The 19,302-nt window shown below is 43.9% G+C and overlaps 1 protein-coding gene across 1 annotated transcript in view; it reads right to left on the bottom strand.

Moving 5' to 3' along the window:
- LOC308288878 (neural-cadherin) overlaps positions 1–19,302 on the bottom strand; it is a gene marked incomplete at both ends in the record, with an annotated part of 433,302 nt that overhangs the window by 315,015 nt on the left and 98,985 nt on the right. The window contains 4 exons of the mRNA XM_080730353.1: positions 1,641–1,752; positions 8,677–8,881; positions 11,860–12,085; positions 18,157–18,354. Coding sequence (XP_080586479.1) covers positions 1,641–1,752; positions 8,677–8,881; positions 11,860–12,085; positions 18,157–18,354 — 741 coding nt within the window. The remainder of the gene's footprint in view (positions 1–1,640; positions 1,753–8,676; positions 8,882–11,859; positions 12,086–18,156; positions 18,355–19,302) is intronic.

Raw genomic sequence — 19,302 nt, 5'->3', positions numbered from 1 at the left:
GAAACAGGCAGAATAGGAGCACTACAAACTAGTAATCAAACACAACATAACATGCCTGCTACTGGTGTTTCATAGCGAGATCGATACGATCGCATTTTACCGCAATTTACCGCATTTTACCACGACGCGATGCGCGGTACTGTACGGCAGCGGCGCTGGTTTACTTGGCAAAGCACATGAGTTCTGGGAAACCCCCACCCACGCTGATCACAAGACGCTGATTCACGACGCTGATTCGCCGTACGGATTTTCGAACGAGGAAGGCCTCTTCAATGAGAGCACTTCTAGACCCCTGAATCGCCAAAACTAAAATTTTAAGGGGTGTGGCTAGCGATTCAGGGTCTGGAACTAGGCTAATGTGTCTGTCTGTCCATCCATCCATCTTCAACCGCTTATCCTGAATCGGGTCACGGGGGTAACAGTTCCAACAAAGATTTTCAATCCAGTCTTCCCTTTTCAAAGCAACATTAGCCACTTCCACCTGGGGGATGCCGAGGCGTTCCCAGGCCAGGGTGGAGATGTAATCCCCCCATCTGGTCCTTGGTTGGTCTGCCCCGGGGTCTCCTCCCAGTGGGACGTGCAGTGAGGACCTCCCTAGGGAGACGCTCAGGAGGCATCCGTACCAGGTGCACAAACCACCTAAGATGTTTCCTTTCCAAGGGAAGGAGCAGTGGTTCTACTCCGAGTCTCTCACAGATGACTGAACTTCTCATCTCCAAGGCAGAGGCGGGCCACCAATCTGAGAAAACTCATTTTGGCCGCTTATATCCGCAATCTTATTCTTTCGTACATGACCCACTTACAGTATATACTAGTAAGACGCCTCAGGGCGACATGCAACCTCACCCACCCTAAAGGGTGAGGTTGCACCAATTCTTGGCCATCTGGCCAGTGATGTATATCGGACCAGTTACCCATATATGGAGACCCCTGCATGATAGTCACATGCCCAAATATGGGCATTACCAAATATGGGCATTCCCAGATATGCGCTTAATATTGATGACATCGGGACAAGGATATGGGCATAGAACGGACAAGGACATACTTAATTTGCAAGTGTGACTCGTGATGACATCAGCGATCTCCATATATGGGCTTAAAAGGGATATCAAGCCAGAGCGTGTTGTCAGAACGGCAAACCCATTCTGTTAAGAGTGGTTCACAGTGACATCACAGTGACATCAGAGCATGATGTCAGAGTGACAAACCCATAGAACCACAGACAAACCCATAGAACCACAATGTCAAGCGTGACAGAGATACGTGGATAAGATGTGCCGGTTTTCATAGTATACTTGCGACCTGCGGACGCAATTAGGGCTGGGACTTTAACTGATTAATTTCAATTCAATAATTACAGAAAAATAATGTGATTAAAAAGAATGACGCATTTGAATCACGCTTAGTTTTCACACCACGGAATCTTTCTCACTGTGAAGATTTCAGGCGTATACCGATCATACCGGTGCACCAACCAACAGACAACTGTAGAAGAAGCCGATCAGACGGCCACGCTTGGATCAGTGGATGGAAATTTGGATTTAAAATACTCACTCATTGATTCACTTGTATACCAAAAACGAACGAACACACACACACACACACACGCACACGCACACACAGTTTGGACTTCTCACCTTGTAGCAGGGATGTTGCTGTGGTTACAGTCTCTGGCACGCCGTCCTTGCTGTAAATGGACTGGAGGAACTCTGGGACGCAGTCGTTCTCATCCACGATGACCACACGCACCTGACGCACACAGAGAGACAAAGAACGGTTAGAACCTAAATGGTTAGAACCTAAATGGTTTCAGAAACCACTTGTTTGTTGTCTATTTTAGCGAGATGGAGATTGGTACACAACAGTACACACCACTTCAGCAAAGATGAAGTCTGAAGCAACTCGCAAAACAAAATGAGATCTAACCCTGTGAACTCCCTATGGGGATTTGTGTGAGTCTATGTTCCTCTTGTGCGTGTGTATACATGGGTTTTATGGGTCCACACTGCTGTGCTGTGCTGTGAAAGGGAAGGTTAGGAGGAAAAGGAAGATTGAATGAGAAGTGAGAAGAAGTCAGCTGTGATAAAGCGTGATGAGTCCAAATGCATGCATGCATGCATGCATGCATGCATGTGCGTACACACACACACACACACACACACACACACACACACACACACACACACACACACACACACACACACACACACACACACACACACACACACACACACACACACACACACACACACACACACACACACACACACACACACACACAGCTGAGCAGGGCTGGTTAGGTAGCTAATGGTGCCAGGGAGCCATCGCTCCTCGGGGAAGAAACTTGGAAACTACCTGCAAATTAAAGTCATGCTCAATGATTCCAGTCCACACAAAATGCTGCAACTGTTCACCGTTTTGGCAGGTTGAAAATGGATGTTTGAAAGAGGAGGATAAAATAAAATAAAATGTCAAAACAGAGGCTACACGAACTGGCTACACAAACTGCATCTGTAGCATTTGAAGACATGGACTTGGGGGGGGGGGGGGGGGGGGGGAAGAAGCAGGATATAGTATATTCCATACGCCAAAAAACAAACAAATGTAAATGTTTTATCCCACAAAGTAGAAGGGGAAGTTTTGAAGTTTAAAGTTGGACAGTACATTGTGTGTGCTCAAGTTACAATGCACAGTTCAATCAGAAGGTCAATATTACCATCTAATTGCAGTACCTTTGAGGGTTTCTGGATAATATTTGTCATTGTCTTGGGTTGTTAATTGATTTCCAATAATACATAAACACACAAACACACATTTGCATAAGCATCTTCCTAATGAGTCTCCCAGCAGCACAGGTCACATCTACAGCATATTGACAAGTAACGCCTGATGATACCAGACATCCTTGATCTCTATTTTTCGACCACTTCAATGATAGCGTTTGTAGGTCAGAGCTACTGTATCATGTTGCTCAGTGGCGTGACAATAACTTTACCTCTATCAAAAAAGGGAAAAAGAACAGTTTGAACCACAAAAAAGAGGCGATAATTCACCCCTAAACATCATTTAAGATCAACACATTACTCAAGATCCAGCTCCTACAATTTCATGGGTGTGGAAATACAAACTGACAAAGTCCAAGAGCATCTGTATTTTCTCTGTATGTTTGTGGTATTTGGTGTGAGCCAGATAATATTACCCTTCTTCTAAAAAAATGAAAGAGATATGGGAAAGTTTTCTAATGCATATGAATCTTATATGAAGATGTGAAGGGGTTCCTACTTGTATTTATTTATATTTATTTTTATTGTGTAATATCTCTGACGGATTGTATGTATCTGTATTTTGTTGTTGTTGTGCTGAACTGTATCATAACCACATTTTGTAGTAATTTGTACTAAGAAAAAGTAAATTAATTAATTACAACAACAAAAAAAGTCATGATGAGAGCTTAGCATGCCATGTCAGCCTGGTTCAGTAACCTTTCAGTCCAGCTGAAGGTTAAGATCAATAGGCTGATCCAGACAACATCAGTAATCACAGGGGTTACGCAACAGCCCTCACTCAAACCAAATTCGTGGAATAGGCAATAGGAAGACAGCTGGCGGAGGTCTCTGATCTTGGCCATGTTCTTCTTGGACCCTGAATGTGAGCTTCTTCCCTCAGACAGCTGGTTTAGAGCGACACGGTTTGAAATGAAATGGTAGGAAACGCTAGTCTGTTCCCCTGTTCACCGAAACGTCTACAAGGAAGTGTCACAAAATTGGTATTCATGTGATTTTTTTTTCAAAAGTTCCTTTGTATTTGTATTATCATTAATATGATGTAAAAAGAAGAAGAAGAAGAAGAAGAAAAAAGAACAGTACTACAAAAGTCAAGTCCACTTTGTCTTTTGAAGAATTTGGGGCTTTTAACACATCAAAGGGACTATGCAGTCCTATTCTGTCTGTAGTGCCTCCGTACGAGTGGAAAACCGCATGTAGGTTTAAGTGGTTAGATGTGTAGTAGTTCACATTCTGCCTGGCCCCGCTAATGGACTACTCATTATGCAATACACAGACCTGGTAGCTATGAAGCCTATCTTTATCTTCTCCCCCTATTTCAGTACGAGCTGGTGGTTAATATTGTAATTCTGTCTGGGAGGCATCAAAAGCAAAGCATGAGCAAATTGGAGTTCATATCCAGCATCCTCCGTCTGCGGAGAGCAGTTCGCGCTCTGAACGGCAAGTAGGGATGCAAGGGATTGCTTAGCAGCGGTTCCCTGCTGGCCTGGTACACAGTGAAATCCTCAGAGTGTACAAATGTGTACCCTTGTATAAATTAACACTGGGGCTTTTTCCCCCCCTGTTTATCCTATTCCACATCATGATCCCATCCATTTAGTTTTTGAATAGTATAGTGAGTGCCAATGCGTGCGTTTCGTTTTAACTAGACATTTTCTAGAGTTGAACTATATTCACCCTTTTAGTGCAAGGCACGGAGTGGCACCCACTCCTTCCTGTTTTGATGCCAGCGTACGTTGTAGGAACAGGGACAGACACTGCCTATGAAAGTTTGATAATAGACCCAATTCAACGTCTACTTGATAAAAGCTTTCCCCCGGTGATTCGTTATTTTGATCATCCAGTGTCAAAGGCCCGCTCCACAAGGGCAACACACAGGCTGTAAAGGCCCGCTCCACAAGGGCAACACACAGGGTCATCCAGTGTCAAAGGCCCGCTCCACAGGGGCAACACACAGGCCCGCTCCACAAGGGCAACAAAGGCCCGCTCCACAAGGGCAACACACAGGCCCGCTCCACAAGGGCAACACAAAGGCCCGCTCCACAAGGGCAACACACAGGCTGTTTTGCCAAGACATTTCTGAAGCATCCGACATGTCATTGGGATCACCACCATAGAGAGCTTAAAGATGCCGTGCCATAAATTATTTTCCCCCTAAAACATGATGATCAGGTATTATGATTATACTAGGAGGAAGATTTTTTTTCTTCAAAAAAGTGTACGGAAAGAATTAATTAAAGTTATACCATGTAACTTTTTTTATAAAACAAATCTTAAAATTGTCCTAACTGTTAAATCGATAAAGTTTTAGAACACCCACTCCGTTATTTTCAGCTTCTAAAGCCTTCTCTTTATATGTTTTCTATGATCCTGTCCGGGGACCGGATTTCGCGGAAAAATGACGTCATTTGCATCATCCGTATACGTTGTGTATACGTTGGCCAATCACATTGCAGATCATACACACATGATACACTACCGGCCAATTACAGTGCATCTTGCGTCTTTTCAGGAAATAGCTTGCTTCAACAGATTTGTTTACGCTGGTCTAGAAGTCTAGCATGTAACTCCCCAACCGCTGCTCGTAGAGGGACACGAAAGACCTCTATGGATGAAAAAGCAGACGCGACCGCGGTTTGCTATACTGCTACAGACCACTAGTTGAGCAACTTACACAGTATAGCTTTAAGTATGCCTGGTTGTCAGGTGGGTGGTGAGCTGAAGTTAGCCACACCCACAGTGTTGGGTGAATGGTAAAAGGGGAGGGGATGAGTATGATGTCATAAAATCTGTGTTTTTCAACTGGGCCTTTTGACTCAGAGGCTTTCGGCTTTCAGGAAGGAGTAGGAGGAAGGAGTAATGTTAACTCCATAGACACATACAACACTGAAAAAGTACAAAACCATGGCACCACCTCTTTAAGTGCACAGTCATACATTCAATTGGAGGGTGTAAAGAGCGATTACATGTGCGAGCTGGTGAGCACTCAGTGTTTGAGGGAACTCTAAAGCCTCTATCAGAGTCCAGGGTGAAGAGCTAATCACGTCACCGCGTTGTAGTTTCCTAGCTATCACCTAGGCTTTGTTATGTATTTTAGGTGATAGCAAGAAAACTACACCACGGTGAAGTGAATAGCTCTTCACCCTGGACTCTGATAGAGGCTTAATGGGTCAGAGGTGAAAGTGAAATTCGCATTGTGAGCTTGTAGAGATGCTATTTTCAAAAGATTTTTTTATACATTTTATACATGTGAAAACTTTTCACATGTATAAAATGTATAAACAATCTTTTGAAAATGTCTTTCTCTCTCTGTCGTTCTTCACTTCACTGAATCAATCTTCTTTTTCTGTGCTTCTTTTCCACTTTTAACTGTGTATTATTTCTTATTTCTGCATATGGCTTCATTAACACTGTGCCCTCACAGCCACATCCACGCCTCTGTCCCCTCCTCAGCGGACCCATCGTCCCCTGCTCATACTTCTTCTGTCGTTCCTTCATCCTGGCTGCACCGCTAAATTTTTTTATCATCACTTTGCCCGGTTCTATGATCTGGAGTGTTGCCTGTCGCCAGGGGAGAGCAGTAGATGACAGATTGTCCAGGAGGATGTGTCTATAGCCCGAGGCCATGGAAGACTGGTAGATTATTATGGGGTGGCACTGGTAACTAGGCATGCCAGGCAACACTGCCTGCAGGGCCTGAAGTCAGTCTCTCTCTCTGTCTCTCTATGTCTCTGTCTTGCTTCCCTGTTGAATCTCAGTGCAGTGTCTCTAAAACAGGGGACTTCAACAGGGGGTCCAGGACCAGAGTTACTACAGGAGGTCCTCCAAATCTTTGTGTGAGTTTTTTTTTCTCCCTTTTTTATTAACCACTTGAACCCTAGTGTCAATATTCTGAGAACTTTAGCCAAAAATAGCAGATCTACAAGCTCACTGCGTTGTGAGCTTGTAGATCGGAGGTTTGGAGTAGAGGAGAAAAAGAGCAGACTAAGTAAAGAGTGAAAGGTCAAGTTTGCTAAGTATTGACGGTTCAAGTGGTTAAATATCTGAAAACACACATTGACATGAATCCAAAATACTTGTACTGTCAAACAATGAAACTATATCTATGAACAGATTGTGGGGGTCCCTGCTTCATCTCTCTCTCAACTAAGGGGACCTTGGCCTGAAAACGTTGAAGACCCCTGCTCTAAAAGGATGTCTATAATGAAGGCGTTAATGTGATCTTTCTTTCTCCTGCCACCCCACAACCTCCACAAACAAAGTATATATTCTGTGCACACAGCAAAGTTAAGCCCTGGGTTACACTTGGTTGTGCATTGTTGGCGTGTACCGAAAATAGCTGATTCAGAAGAGGGCTTGTGGATCTGCTATTTTTGGTGTGGGACAGTGGCGCATACGGGTCCATCAGAGTTACATTAACACCGGTGAATTGGCGCTGTACGGCCCCTGTGTAAATAGTATCTGTTGTATGTGCCAGCAAAGAACATGTATTGTTATTTCTGGATAATGACTGCTGACCTCTGTCTAATTAAAGACTCAGAGCATCTGCTGCGCTGCTTGATTTTGTATGGATTCTACATGACAGCCATGCAAACAAACACACAATGTCATTTACAGCTAAACATTGCCATCAAGAATGTTTTTGAAAGCATTTGAGATAAGCGACCGCCACGTCGCACGTCACATTTGCGTGCATGATTTTAGGGCAAAATCTGTAGGAGCAGTGTCCAAAAATTTGTTTTGCAAGAATCGGCCTAATGGTGGCGCTAGAAGAGGGCCATGTGAGAAATGAGTGGAGGTTGTGGTTTGGCAGCCAAGGAGTGTGTGTGCAAAATTTGGCATGGATAGGGGCAACGGTGGCAGAGATATGAGAAGGGCAAAAGTGTGACGTGACGTGAGACGGACAGCCAGTTTTGATAGTAACTGCGACCTGACTGTCGCAGTTCATCCATCCATCCATCCATCTTCAACCGCTTATCCGGAATCGGGTCGCGGGGGTAACAGTTCCAACTGAGACCTCCAGATTTCCTTATCCCGAGCAACTTCCTCCACTCCCTCAGGGAGTATACCGAGGCGTTCCCAAGCCAGTTTGGAGATATAATCCCTCCATCTGGTCTTTGGTCTGCCACGGGGTCTCCTCCCAGTGGGACGCGCATCGAGGACCTTCCTAGGAAGGCGCTCGGGAGGCATCCGTACTAGATGCTCGAACCACCTAAACTGACTCCTTTCCAAGTGTAGGAGCAGCGGTTCTACTCCAAGGCTCTCTCGGGTGACTGAACTTCTCACCCTATCTCTAAGGGAGATACCAGCCACCCGTCTGAGGAAACCCTTTTCGGCCGCTTGCACCCGCGACCTTATACTTTCGGTCATGACCCACACTTCATGACCATAGGTGAGAGTAGGAACGAAGATTGCTCGGTAGACAGAGAGCTTTGCCTTCCGGCTCAACTCTTTTTTCTTCACCACAGTGCGATTTAGCGACTGCAAAACCGCTCCTGCTGCTCCGATTCGCAGTTAATGGAATAATTTCATTACCACAAGCAAGGAAATACTTTTTTTGTTGTTACTTTTGGGTCAATATATATAAAAAATATGCTGTGTAATAAGCCGGTCATTGTTTAGAAATAAACCCCTTGGGCTTCTCTGGGTTTAATCACCCTGTCTGGGTCAATTATGCCTTGCTTAAAGGCAACGGTGATCAGCACACGTTTCTGCGGGACCTTGCTGCAGTTATGAGTATCTTTGAAATCCCTCAGTTACACATTATACAGACGTTATATTTATTCAGGAGCAGAGAGCGGCGCTGAGCGTGAACGGGAGAATGCATTGAGCTGCTGCGCTCCCGACGGGGACCGCCACGCACGCACGCACGCACACACGCAACACATACCTCTGCTGCACTGCTCATGCTGTCCAGGCCCTCGTTGGCGCGGACCAATAAGAGATAGCGATGCTGGTCATTCTCGTAGTCAATGGAGCGTGTGAGGCTGATCTCCCCCGTCTCAGAGCTGATGGAGAAGAGGCTGCTGGGATTTATGAGGAGGCTGTAGCTGATTGGCTCCTTCTGGAAGGACACCGCGGGGGTTACCAGGAAGCTGCGGGGACAGAAGATGATGCACAGACACAGCGGGGATTGGAACAAGCAACACAGATACCGCACGGTCAGGGGTGTAAGGTAACTAAGCACGTTTACTTATGTACTGTGCTCAAGTACAATCTTTAGGTGTTTGTACTTTACTTGAGTATTTCAAATTTCCAATTATGTTTACTAAATGTATTTGAAAACTTTAGTTTCTAGCTTGTAGATCTGTTATTTTCAAAAGATTTTTATACATCTGAAAACTTGAAATGGGATACAGTATCCTGCATAATGAGTACTTTTACTTTTGGTACTTTAAGTACATTGTGAGTTTCATACTTTTACTCAAGTCCATTTTGAATTGCAGACTTCCAACAGGGTATTTCTACATTGCAGAATTGATACTTTTACGTAAGTAAACTATGTGAGTACTTTTTTCCACCACTCTGCACAGTGAGTCCCAGTGGTTGAAATCCAAACTCACAAACTCCATCTTCTTCCTCTTGGAAATGGAGCCCTGTCATCTCCATGACCCGCAGCTCAACCGTGAATACAACAATGAAGCATTCCGTGAATACAACAATGAAGCATTCCGTGAATACAACAATGAAGCATTCCGTGAATACAACAATGAAGCATTCCGTGAATACAACAATGAAGCATTCCGTGGAGACAAAAACCATGAGTGGGAAATCTGTAGAAAAGTTTAAGTAATGTTTATGCAGCGAGAGACCTTTTTTGAGGAGGAGTATTCGGGGGACTGGTTTACTGACTTACAGTTTGCTGAATCTCTCTGTCAAAGTGAAGAGGCTGGAGTATAGATAATGAGATCCTAGGAATCCCAGGATATATGGGTCAATATAGTTCCACATTAGCTCCAGCAGCCAGGGTTTGCTTGTTTGCTTGTGCGTGCGTGTGTGCTAGCATGCGGGACATGGGTGCATGTATGCACACGTGTCCATGTGTCATAAACACTTTACCAGATACAGTGCCACACTTAAGTACATAACGTGATGTAAAGTGAATTGGAGAGTGCATATTAAGACCATCACACTCCACCGATTCAAGTCTTACAGGGGCCCAGCAACCAAGTGCACGCAATTGAAACCGCATGTGCGTGCAGCCGTGCACGCATGTGCAAACACTTGAAAATATTGCTTAAACGATTAAAGTGAAGTAAGGAGTCAAGGTCGAATGAATAATGTCTAGGAAGCATGTGGGAATCTGTTTAAAGGAAATCTGTGCAAAGAGACGGTGTGAATATATTGTATTCCAATGCCTGAAACGTATTCATCTCTTTGGAATGTAATATGGTCATTTAAGATGAGTTCTGCAACTCCTCGTCTTGTCTGTGTGACAAAGAGAATGTGTAGCATGTGATGGTGTGTTTGTCTGATTTAGTGCATAATGTATGACTATATGCTGTATCCATGTACTGTGTATATTATTTATATAGCCATATAGGAGGAATAGCCTGCCTGGGATTGCGCATATCTCCTCTGATGGAATTTGTGTGCATGTGCAAATGTGTGTTTAGTCTTAACCACCATGATTCTGAACAACATCTAGAATCCCTTGCACACATAACAAGCAGCTGCAGTGCATATAAAAACGTATACATTGCCCACCAGGACCGCATTGTCGACATAGTGTCCGATGCAGTTAGAAAATGTATGCCATCTAGTGCGGCAATGTATAAACACTCAAGAGTGTTAACGGATTGGTTTGGTTGTGCTTGTGATGTCTTTGGTGGCATCCCAAATACACCAGACTTTTTTTTTGTTGACACCAGTCACAGGGAGGTTCTGATTCTGGAGGTGGGATGTGTTTTCCATCTGTACATGGACCAGGCTTTCCAAGATAAGCATTCTAAGTACCAACCATTACTTAGAATCATAACAGACTTTGGGTACAGATGCAGATTCTCAATACTCATATTTGGAAGCCTGGGCCATGTACATAAATTGACCACGAGTGGCCTAACAATAGCTGGCATGACAAAGACCAAGCAAAAACAGCTGTCTAAATATTGCTCTGTTTCAGCAGTTATAGGCAGCTTGTCAGTGTGGAGAAGAAGGTGTCATATTTATCCTTAGATGTCCATAAACTATCAACCCGTCACATGTGTTTCCCTGTAAGATTAATTGTAATTTGTGGATTCAAATAAAGAACAAAAATGTGTATGTGTGTGTGTGTGTGTGTGTGTGTGTGTGTGTGTGCGTGCGTGCGTGCGTGCGTGCGTGCGTGCGTGCGTGCGTGCGTGCGTGCGTGCGTGCGTGCGTGCGTGCGTGCGTTACAAATGTAAACTGCTTGTGTTCATATTTGGAAGCCTCGGTAGTGTCCATTCATTTGCTTGTGAGAGGCCTGCAGATTGCAGGAATGCCCAAGCCAAGAGCTGCAGGCGTTGGCAAAATCCTGTCCAGTGTCTGTGATAATGGGCAGCCGTGGAGGAGCGATACGCGGAGGAGGCGACGCTTCCTGTATCCGTGATCTGTATCCTGAAACACCTATTGTTGAGCGTCCCACGCTCACGCATCTAATACTGTGTTTGTGTTTGAGATTTCTTGTTAAATGTGCACGCAAATAAACATTAAGTGTGTGTGTGTGTGTGTGTGTGTGTGTGTGTGTGTGTGTGTGTGTGTGTGTGTGTGTGTGTGCATGCGCGTGTGTGCAGGGACGTGCAGAGAATGTTAGAGAGGCAGGGTCTGAAATTTCAAAAAGAGCCTTTTGATGAAGATATCAAAAATTGCAGACCTTCAAGCTTGAAGGTCGGCTATTTTTGGTGTGTGATACCACACTGAACTAAGCGTAATCAATTTCTTTCACGATCGTAAAAACTGCATGCATGGTCGGGAGAGGGCACCTTTTACAGACGGATAAAAGGGCAGGGGCTCAAGCATTGACACTGATCTCTATGTGTGCATGTGTGTGTGTGTGTGTGTGTGTGCCTGCGTGCGTGCGTGCGTGCGTGCGTGTGTGCCTGAGTGCACTCACGGCTGTCCCTCGGGCGTGTTCTCCGGTAAGGCGATGGTGAACGATGCGTTGGTGAACTGCGGGGGGCGAGCGCCCGCCACCACGGAGAGGACGGCGGGCGCGCTGCGGCTGCCCAGCCTGTCGGCCGCCACCACCGTCAGCAGGTACTCCCTGTCCCTCTGCAGAGGAAGCCCCGTCGTCCTCACCTGACCACTCTTCCTGTCCACCTCGAAGCGGCCGTCGCCGCCTGGGCAAAAAACACAAAGATACAGGGGGTATAGAGCAGTGGTTCTCAACCTTTTCAGGCCGCAACCCCCAAAATAATCATATTTTAACTGGGGACCCCCCCCCACCCTGACGAGCACTAAGAGTTGAGGCATTACATTTGTATAGTCTCTCAATTACAGACTTCTGCGTTGGGAGCATGTAGATCGGCTATTTTCACAATTTCTGCCTCTAATATTTGACAATTTGTCCAATGTTTAATTTGTCATTTTAGAGGTATTAAAAAGTTCTTAAATTGTCACTTTAGAAATGTGCAGATACCTTCTATACACTTAAACTTTATGTTGGTTTGTTTACTACTCGTAAATAGCAATAGTTTGGTTGGCTCTTAAGCCACCCAAACCAGAGGTGTTTTGGGTGTTTTTGTTACTTCAAGAGGGTAAAATACATGGAAACAAATGGACGCTTAAGGGTCTTTACACATCATCTTTTTTTCTTTTCAAAGGCCCACACCGCCAAAATCATTTTTGAAAAATGAAATGAAAAAGGAAAAAATTAAGAAATAAAAAAGCTCAGATCAGGGGGTCGATCGTACTGGAGACAAATACTACTTGAAAAAACAAGTAGGTCGTGAGTGGCTTATTGTCGGTATCAGCCAGCAACACACGGGAGTCTGTCCCCGTTACAATGCGCTAGACCCCTGGGAGATGGGTTGCCGAAGTGGTGCGCCACACACACCTACCATCAGCTCCCAGTACTTGCCGCACCCATGACCTTGTGGTCAAAGATTAAAATAACGGCCGAGTGTTAACAGCGCAAATTAACATAGGAATCAGACAGGATGCGGTCGATCAGTCAGTCTTTACTCCCCTCTACTCCTCCTCCTCCTCCGAGCCCCCACTGGCTGTAAGCAGCTGAGTCTGTAAACCGCTACACTTCCTCAAACTGGTTCAAGGCTTGAACGGGTCCCTATTGTCTCTGTGTATGAATATGGGTGAATGTAATTCACAATCTCTGTAATGCACCTTGGTTAATAGGCGCTATATAAAAAAAAATACTCGGTCCAAGTCTCTTAGCAGAGCTGTGGGAAGTTCAGAAATCCATAGACTTGTGACATCATCAATGGGGAATCCAAGCTAACAGAAAATGCAGGCTTTTTATTCCTGAAAAGTTGCAATGTTAAAGTGGAAGCTATTGTTCTTGCTTTAATAAAAATCTAACATTTTTTTTATATTGTTTAAAAAAAATCTGTCCAACGATGATGTCAAAGAATATGGATTTCTGAACTTCCCACAGCTCTGCTAAGAGACTTGCTACGAGTAGATTATTATTATTATTATTCTTTGCAATTTAGTGAGGACCTATTATATGAAGATAGGTTGAAAAGTGGCAAAGTCCTCCTTTAAAGCTATACTGTGTAAGTTGCTAAACTAGTGGTCAGTAGCGGTATTGCTTTTTTCGGCCATTTTTCGCCCGGAGTCGTCGCGGACCACTGCCGCGGACCACCGGAGCGGCGCCGCAAACCACTGCGACGATACGAATCCGTGGAGGGGTAGAACCATGGTAGAACGTAATTTTCTGGCCAGGATTTGGGGATTAAGAGGTTAAGAATCCTTCAGATCCTTCACCATGGTAAACACTTTAGCTGAAGGAAGCTACTTCCTGAAAAGATACAGCAGATACGCCTGTGATTGGCCGGTAGTGTACCATGTGTTTATGATCCGCGATATGATTGGCCAACGTATACACAACGTATACAGATGATGCAGATGATGTCATTTTGCCGCAAAATTCTCCCCCCCTCACGGCTCATAGAAAACATATAAAGAGAAGGCTTTAGAAGCTGAAATTAACGGGGGTTAAGTGGGGGTTCTAAAACTTTAGCGATTTAACAGTTAGGACAATTTTAAGATTTGTTTTATAAAAAAAGTTACATGGTATAACTTTAAGTATTTTTATTTTTTTTGTTATTTATTATTATTATTTTTTTTCATTGGACTGATACCGAAGAAACTTTAAGTTCAAATTACAACACCAGACCAAGAGAAGCAATCCGCTCAGAGAGCCAGGCAATGAAATCAAGGCTTCATGGGGCGTGTCAGTTGGGTGAACTACTCCTTTAAGCTGTTAACGTTGTGCCAGGCAGGAGGGTAGGTGCTGTTTTGTTGTTTTTGTTTCTTTTAGTTTTACAAAAACATTGGATCAGTACAAACACACAATTGGTATCAACAGTTAATGAATTAAATTGTCAAAGTGGCTATTTCTGAACCACTGAAATGACACAAATAGCAGGCTATTGAAATAAACAAACTACCTTGCTGGCATATGCTGAGAATTAGACTTTGATGATATCCAGTAGGTTTCCGTGTCAGGCAAATTGACTCACATCGTTTGTGACTGCAATTCCCAGCCCTGCGTAGAGGACGACTTTCAAGCAAATGCTAAGAATCGTGGGATGCAAAGCGGCCCCTGCTTGGCTTGCGTGCTCTAAACAGAGTCAAGGGTGGTGTTTACAAGAGATAAAAGGGTAAGTTAAGAGCTCTTTCTTCCGATCCACCTCACGATACTGCACACGCATATTAATGCGCCACAAACCCCAGGGGGAACAAACCCAAATGGCACAGTATAATACGACACAGTGCATCCGTAAGATAATCAAACCGGTCACGGTGCCCCTAGGGGTATAGCCCTAAGCCACATCAACAAACACTTGTAACATCCTACAGGCCCTTTTCCATGCAAGCACGGTATCACCTTCAAATTTGACTTTGCATTGTCTATATACGTCCTGTCCCTCCAAACATTTCCCATCCCAGCCATGTACTTTATGTACAAGAGAATAAACCATGGCTGCTTAGGTTGCAGTGAATAAAACCTCTGCAAAGCTGCAAAAGCCCAGAAGATTGGAGTTGTAGTTATTTAAAAGTTATGGATATCTCCTAAAGTTTACTCTATATGGTAGGGTTTAAAATAGCTTTCATCATAATCTCATTCCTTGTCATGTCCTCGAGGGGATTTTCTTTTTACACCTGACTGTTTACAGATTCAAAACTAGGCAGCAGAAATCATTACATGATGTCTGCAGATAGAGAAAGCAATTATTTTGCACAGCGGAGAAAAGAATTACATGACAGTGGAAAATAAGTACATGCACACAAACTATTTGTTTGCACACATGGCATGAGGAACAACTGGAATTATCTTTCGTTGTTGTTGTTTTTGTAGTTGCACAATGAAAGGCTCACACAATCTGTGTAAAAGTGAGTTTTACTGAGAGTTCAAAGAGTTGGTTCAAAGAGTTGGATCTGAAGTGAATGCCAGCTGTAACATGATTTTACTTCCTAAAACACTCCAGGCAATTCATCTCAGATGCCTGAAGAAGGTCTGTGTGACCGAAACGTTGCTTAAACAATAAAAGTGCAGACAGTGTGTAGGTAATTTTGTTTTGTTGAGTCGTTGATCCCTGCTTATTAGTGATGCGCGGGCAGACCCGGTGCCCGCGGCACCCGCCAACCCGCCCCTATGCGGGTGGGTGGGTCAAGGTTTCAGACTCAATTATCACCACTGTCATGTGCAAAAAATAAATAAGAATAATCACCTGTTCTTATTTGCCTTTTATTCTTAATAAGAGTAGGCCTATAAGAATAAGAATACAACGTTTTGAATACGAGCACGAGCAAGCGAGTTTTAAAATGCGCCAGAGAGGAGTGAGGTTTCTCCTCCGCTCCTTGGTGCGAGGACCGTCCCAATTCCGCTCCTGTTAGGGCCGCGAACCACAATTTGCCAACATTTGACAGAACGTGTGAGCACAGCAGAGAAGAATGCACAAACAATTCAGCGCGTGTCACTGATCAGGATTTCACTTATGTCTCTGTCATCCACACAAGTCCGTTTATAAATACTTTGTGTCGGTTAAGTTATATAACCAGCCAGTCAACGGATACGATTTGAAACACAACTTTCGCAAGTGAGACGGAAGCTTGACTGAATGAACCAACCACGCTCACCTCGAGTCGCTCCCATCTCTCCAATCTGGTGATTAATCAATAACAAACAGGATTTAATATTGTCCGTCTTTTGCTGTCTGTGTAAAGTGCGAGGCGCTGTATAAATATGATTGACATTGACAACGCCATTCTTACCCTGATGATGCCCCCGCGATTTAGATTTGAATGTCTTTGAATGAATGTCTTTTAGGCTAAACCCCAATTTGAACAACACGTTTGTTTATTTAGCCCATGACAATATTGTGCTACTGTAAACCTTTATGTAAAGCGACTTTTGGTACTTAGAAGAGCCGTATATAATGATGAGCTACTGTGGAGATGATATACCATCTTTTTTTTTAAATGCGGGTTGCGGGGCGGGCGGATTTGTTGATTTGTATATTGTTCTGCGGCGCGGGCAGGCGGGTTACGTTCCGTGTGGGCTGTGGGCCGTGCGGGTTATGAAAAAACCTGACCCGCGCAGCACTACTGCTTATTATACAACTAGTAGTTTCGACAAAGCAATCTGATGGGTTGAAACAATTATGTGACTGTGTCGATAACTGGCATTATGTAATCAAGCAAAGAAATCAGCTGTGATGGTCGCAAAAGAGCTGAAGCGCTCCCCTCTCCCCGCACAATGCTAGCGGCCAGGCTGGCAGTTTCCATGTCAAGTTAAGGGACATAGTAGCTAAATGTGGCATTAAAAAATTACAAATTCCTATCGAATATCTCAGGTGTGCAATAAGACTTTGTTTCCTGTACTTCCCAAAACACCACATTGTATTCTGAGTCTGGACACTTAAGACCTGAGGCCGATTGATTCTACAGAATGTCTTCTAAATCCTAAAGGTTTTCTGAAAAACCTGTTTCTATATCAGTGGTTCTCAAACTTTTTCATGTCAAGTATTTGGCCACGGACCCCCCATCTCAAAATATGTTGTTCCAGGGACTCCCCGAGCAAAGATTATGCATTAAAAATGTTCACGTTAAAAGAAAATAGCAGATCTACAAGCTCATATGAGCTTGTATATCTATTTTTGAATAGCCAAAGTATAAAGAAAGAATATGGTTAAAGGACAACTTTGTTTTTTTTACAACAGGGGTTCATATTTTAAATTGTAATTAAAGAAAAGAAAAGATAAGATGAGTGTTCAAATGTTTTCATTTACTTTGTTCTATAGTTTTAGCAAAACGTGGGGGCATGCGTACGCACTGGGGCATGTGTACAAGTGGCTAAATATGTATTTTTAGACACAATAAGCCTGCCATTTCTTTATTGCTATTTACAGTAACCCCAGAAGTCACATCTACCCATGAAAGATTGCGGTGCATCTTGGGAATGGGCTTATTCTGTCTAAAAAGACAGACATATTTAGGCACTTCTACGCATGCCCCCAGCCACTGAAATCAAAATGATTAAAATCTCTAAAACGATAGAAAGCAGTAAATGAAAACATTTTAACACAATTGTTTTTATATTCTTTAATTACAATCTAAAATGTGAACCCTTGTAAAAAAACAAAGTTGTCCTTTAACACATCGGGTGCCCCTGGATTGCCTCATTTATCCCCTCTCACTGCCCAGGCCCACCACCATTGTATTGAATCCGGCCCTGCTGCGTCAATGCATTCGTCATGACGTCACTTGGTCACATGAGCGCAGACAGGATGTTATTGTGTAACTTACTGTATGGACTAGTGTTGATCATAGCTGTTCATTGCCGATCAAAATTTGCACATTTTGCCGCACCACGCCACAGTTTTAGCCATAAAACAAACATCAGAGATAAAGGGCGTTAAAGATGGGGAAATGCATTGGAGTATACGGAGAAAAACGGCCGCGCGATGCTCTCAGCGTCGACTCGAAGCGACTAGTGGCTAATGGGCTACATCCAGGCACAGCCCCAACCTAACGGTGAGATTTAAAGTTAATACTGTAAATACAGTAAACACGTCAACGCGTCGTGGGCCTCCAGAGACATCAAAGAGATTGGCGTGTAGACACCTCGTGGGCATCCCATGAGTTAAGGTGGTTACCTGACACAGATGCGTTCCCGGTCAAAACGGTTTAATGGGTTGAACCAGTGGAAAAGAGAGAGACTCACCATCAGACAGGAAGTACTCCACCTCCCCGTTGTTTCCCTCGTCCCCGTCTATGGCATAGAGCTTGTAGACCAGGGAGCCGGGCGCTGCGTCGGGTGAGACCACGGCCAGGTAGGGCGAGGGGATCATGCTCCATTCTGGCACGTTGTCGTTCACATCTGTCACTGTCAGAGACACTCTCACCAAGTACCAGTCTGGACCTGGAGGAGGAGAGCCAGCACACACAGCTTAGAATAGGTTCTGGTTTATGGGCCTGAAGTAACCTTTTGTTGCTTTCGGGTAGACAGAGCAGTGGCTCAGAGGTAGAGAAACAGTGACAGGAAACCCATATAAACTCCAGTAATGTCAACAAAGTATAACCAAGTAAATAGTTTGAGGCACATTACTCCCATTTACTGAATAAGAACGGTCGTTGATAAATGTTATTGTTATGTCCTCGTGCTTGAAAAGTAGAGCTCATTCAGACACAGCCAGAGATCCCCAAACCATTTTCTTTATGAACTATTGAACTTGGTGTTATACGAAGACTGTTTTATTCATGAAAACTAATTCTGTATTCAGACTCTTGGCACAGCTATGGGCACCTCTGTGGCTCCAAGCTATACCGATATTGTTGATGCAGACTGGGAGAATAATTGAGCGTTCAGTGAACAACAACATTGCTTTCCTAACATTAAACTGTGCGGTATGTTGACAATATATTTTGTTTTTCTCCAGGAGTTCATTTCCCATCTCAATAACGCCAAAACCGTTTTTCTTTTTTTTCCCCCCTCCTAATTTACAGTGGATAACAGTCCCACACCTGTTAATTTCCTCGATGTAACGATCTCAAAGGATCATGACAACGAAACACACCCTGAAACACACTCTGAAAGTAATTCCATATTACACTTTAATTATAAACATGCCAGTCACCTAAAATATAATATCCCAAAGGCACAGTTTCCACTGTAGGTCTAAGTAGGCTCAATTCGGTTTTCAATATTCACTCTATTTTAATTGGCTCTCATATTTGAATTCACCACGTCCCTCACCTGCCAATCAATTAGATACAGTATGTCCCCACTAGAGACACCTGGAAAACAAACAAGTGACTAATACTTTGTGCGCGTTAAAACGTTAGCTTTAAAGCTGAGAAGTCTCTGTAG

The sequence above is a fragment of the Nannobrachium achirus genome (assembly GCF_963921795.1).
Source record: "Nannobrachium achirus genome assembly, chromosome: 7".
Classification (NCBI taxonomy): Eukaryota; Metazoa; Chordata; class Actinopteri; order Myctophiformes; family Myctophidae; genus Nannobrachium; species Nannobrachium achirus.
Note: the sequence above shows the minus strand (reverse complement) of the source record. Positions and strands in the feature narration are given on the sequence as shown.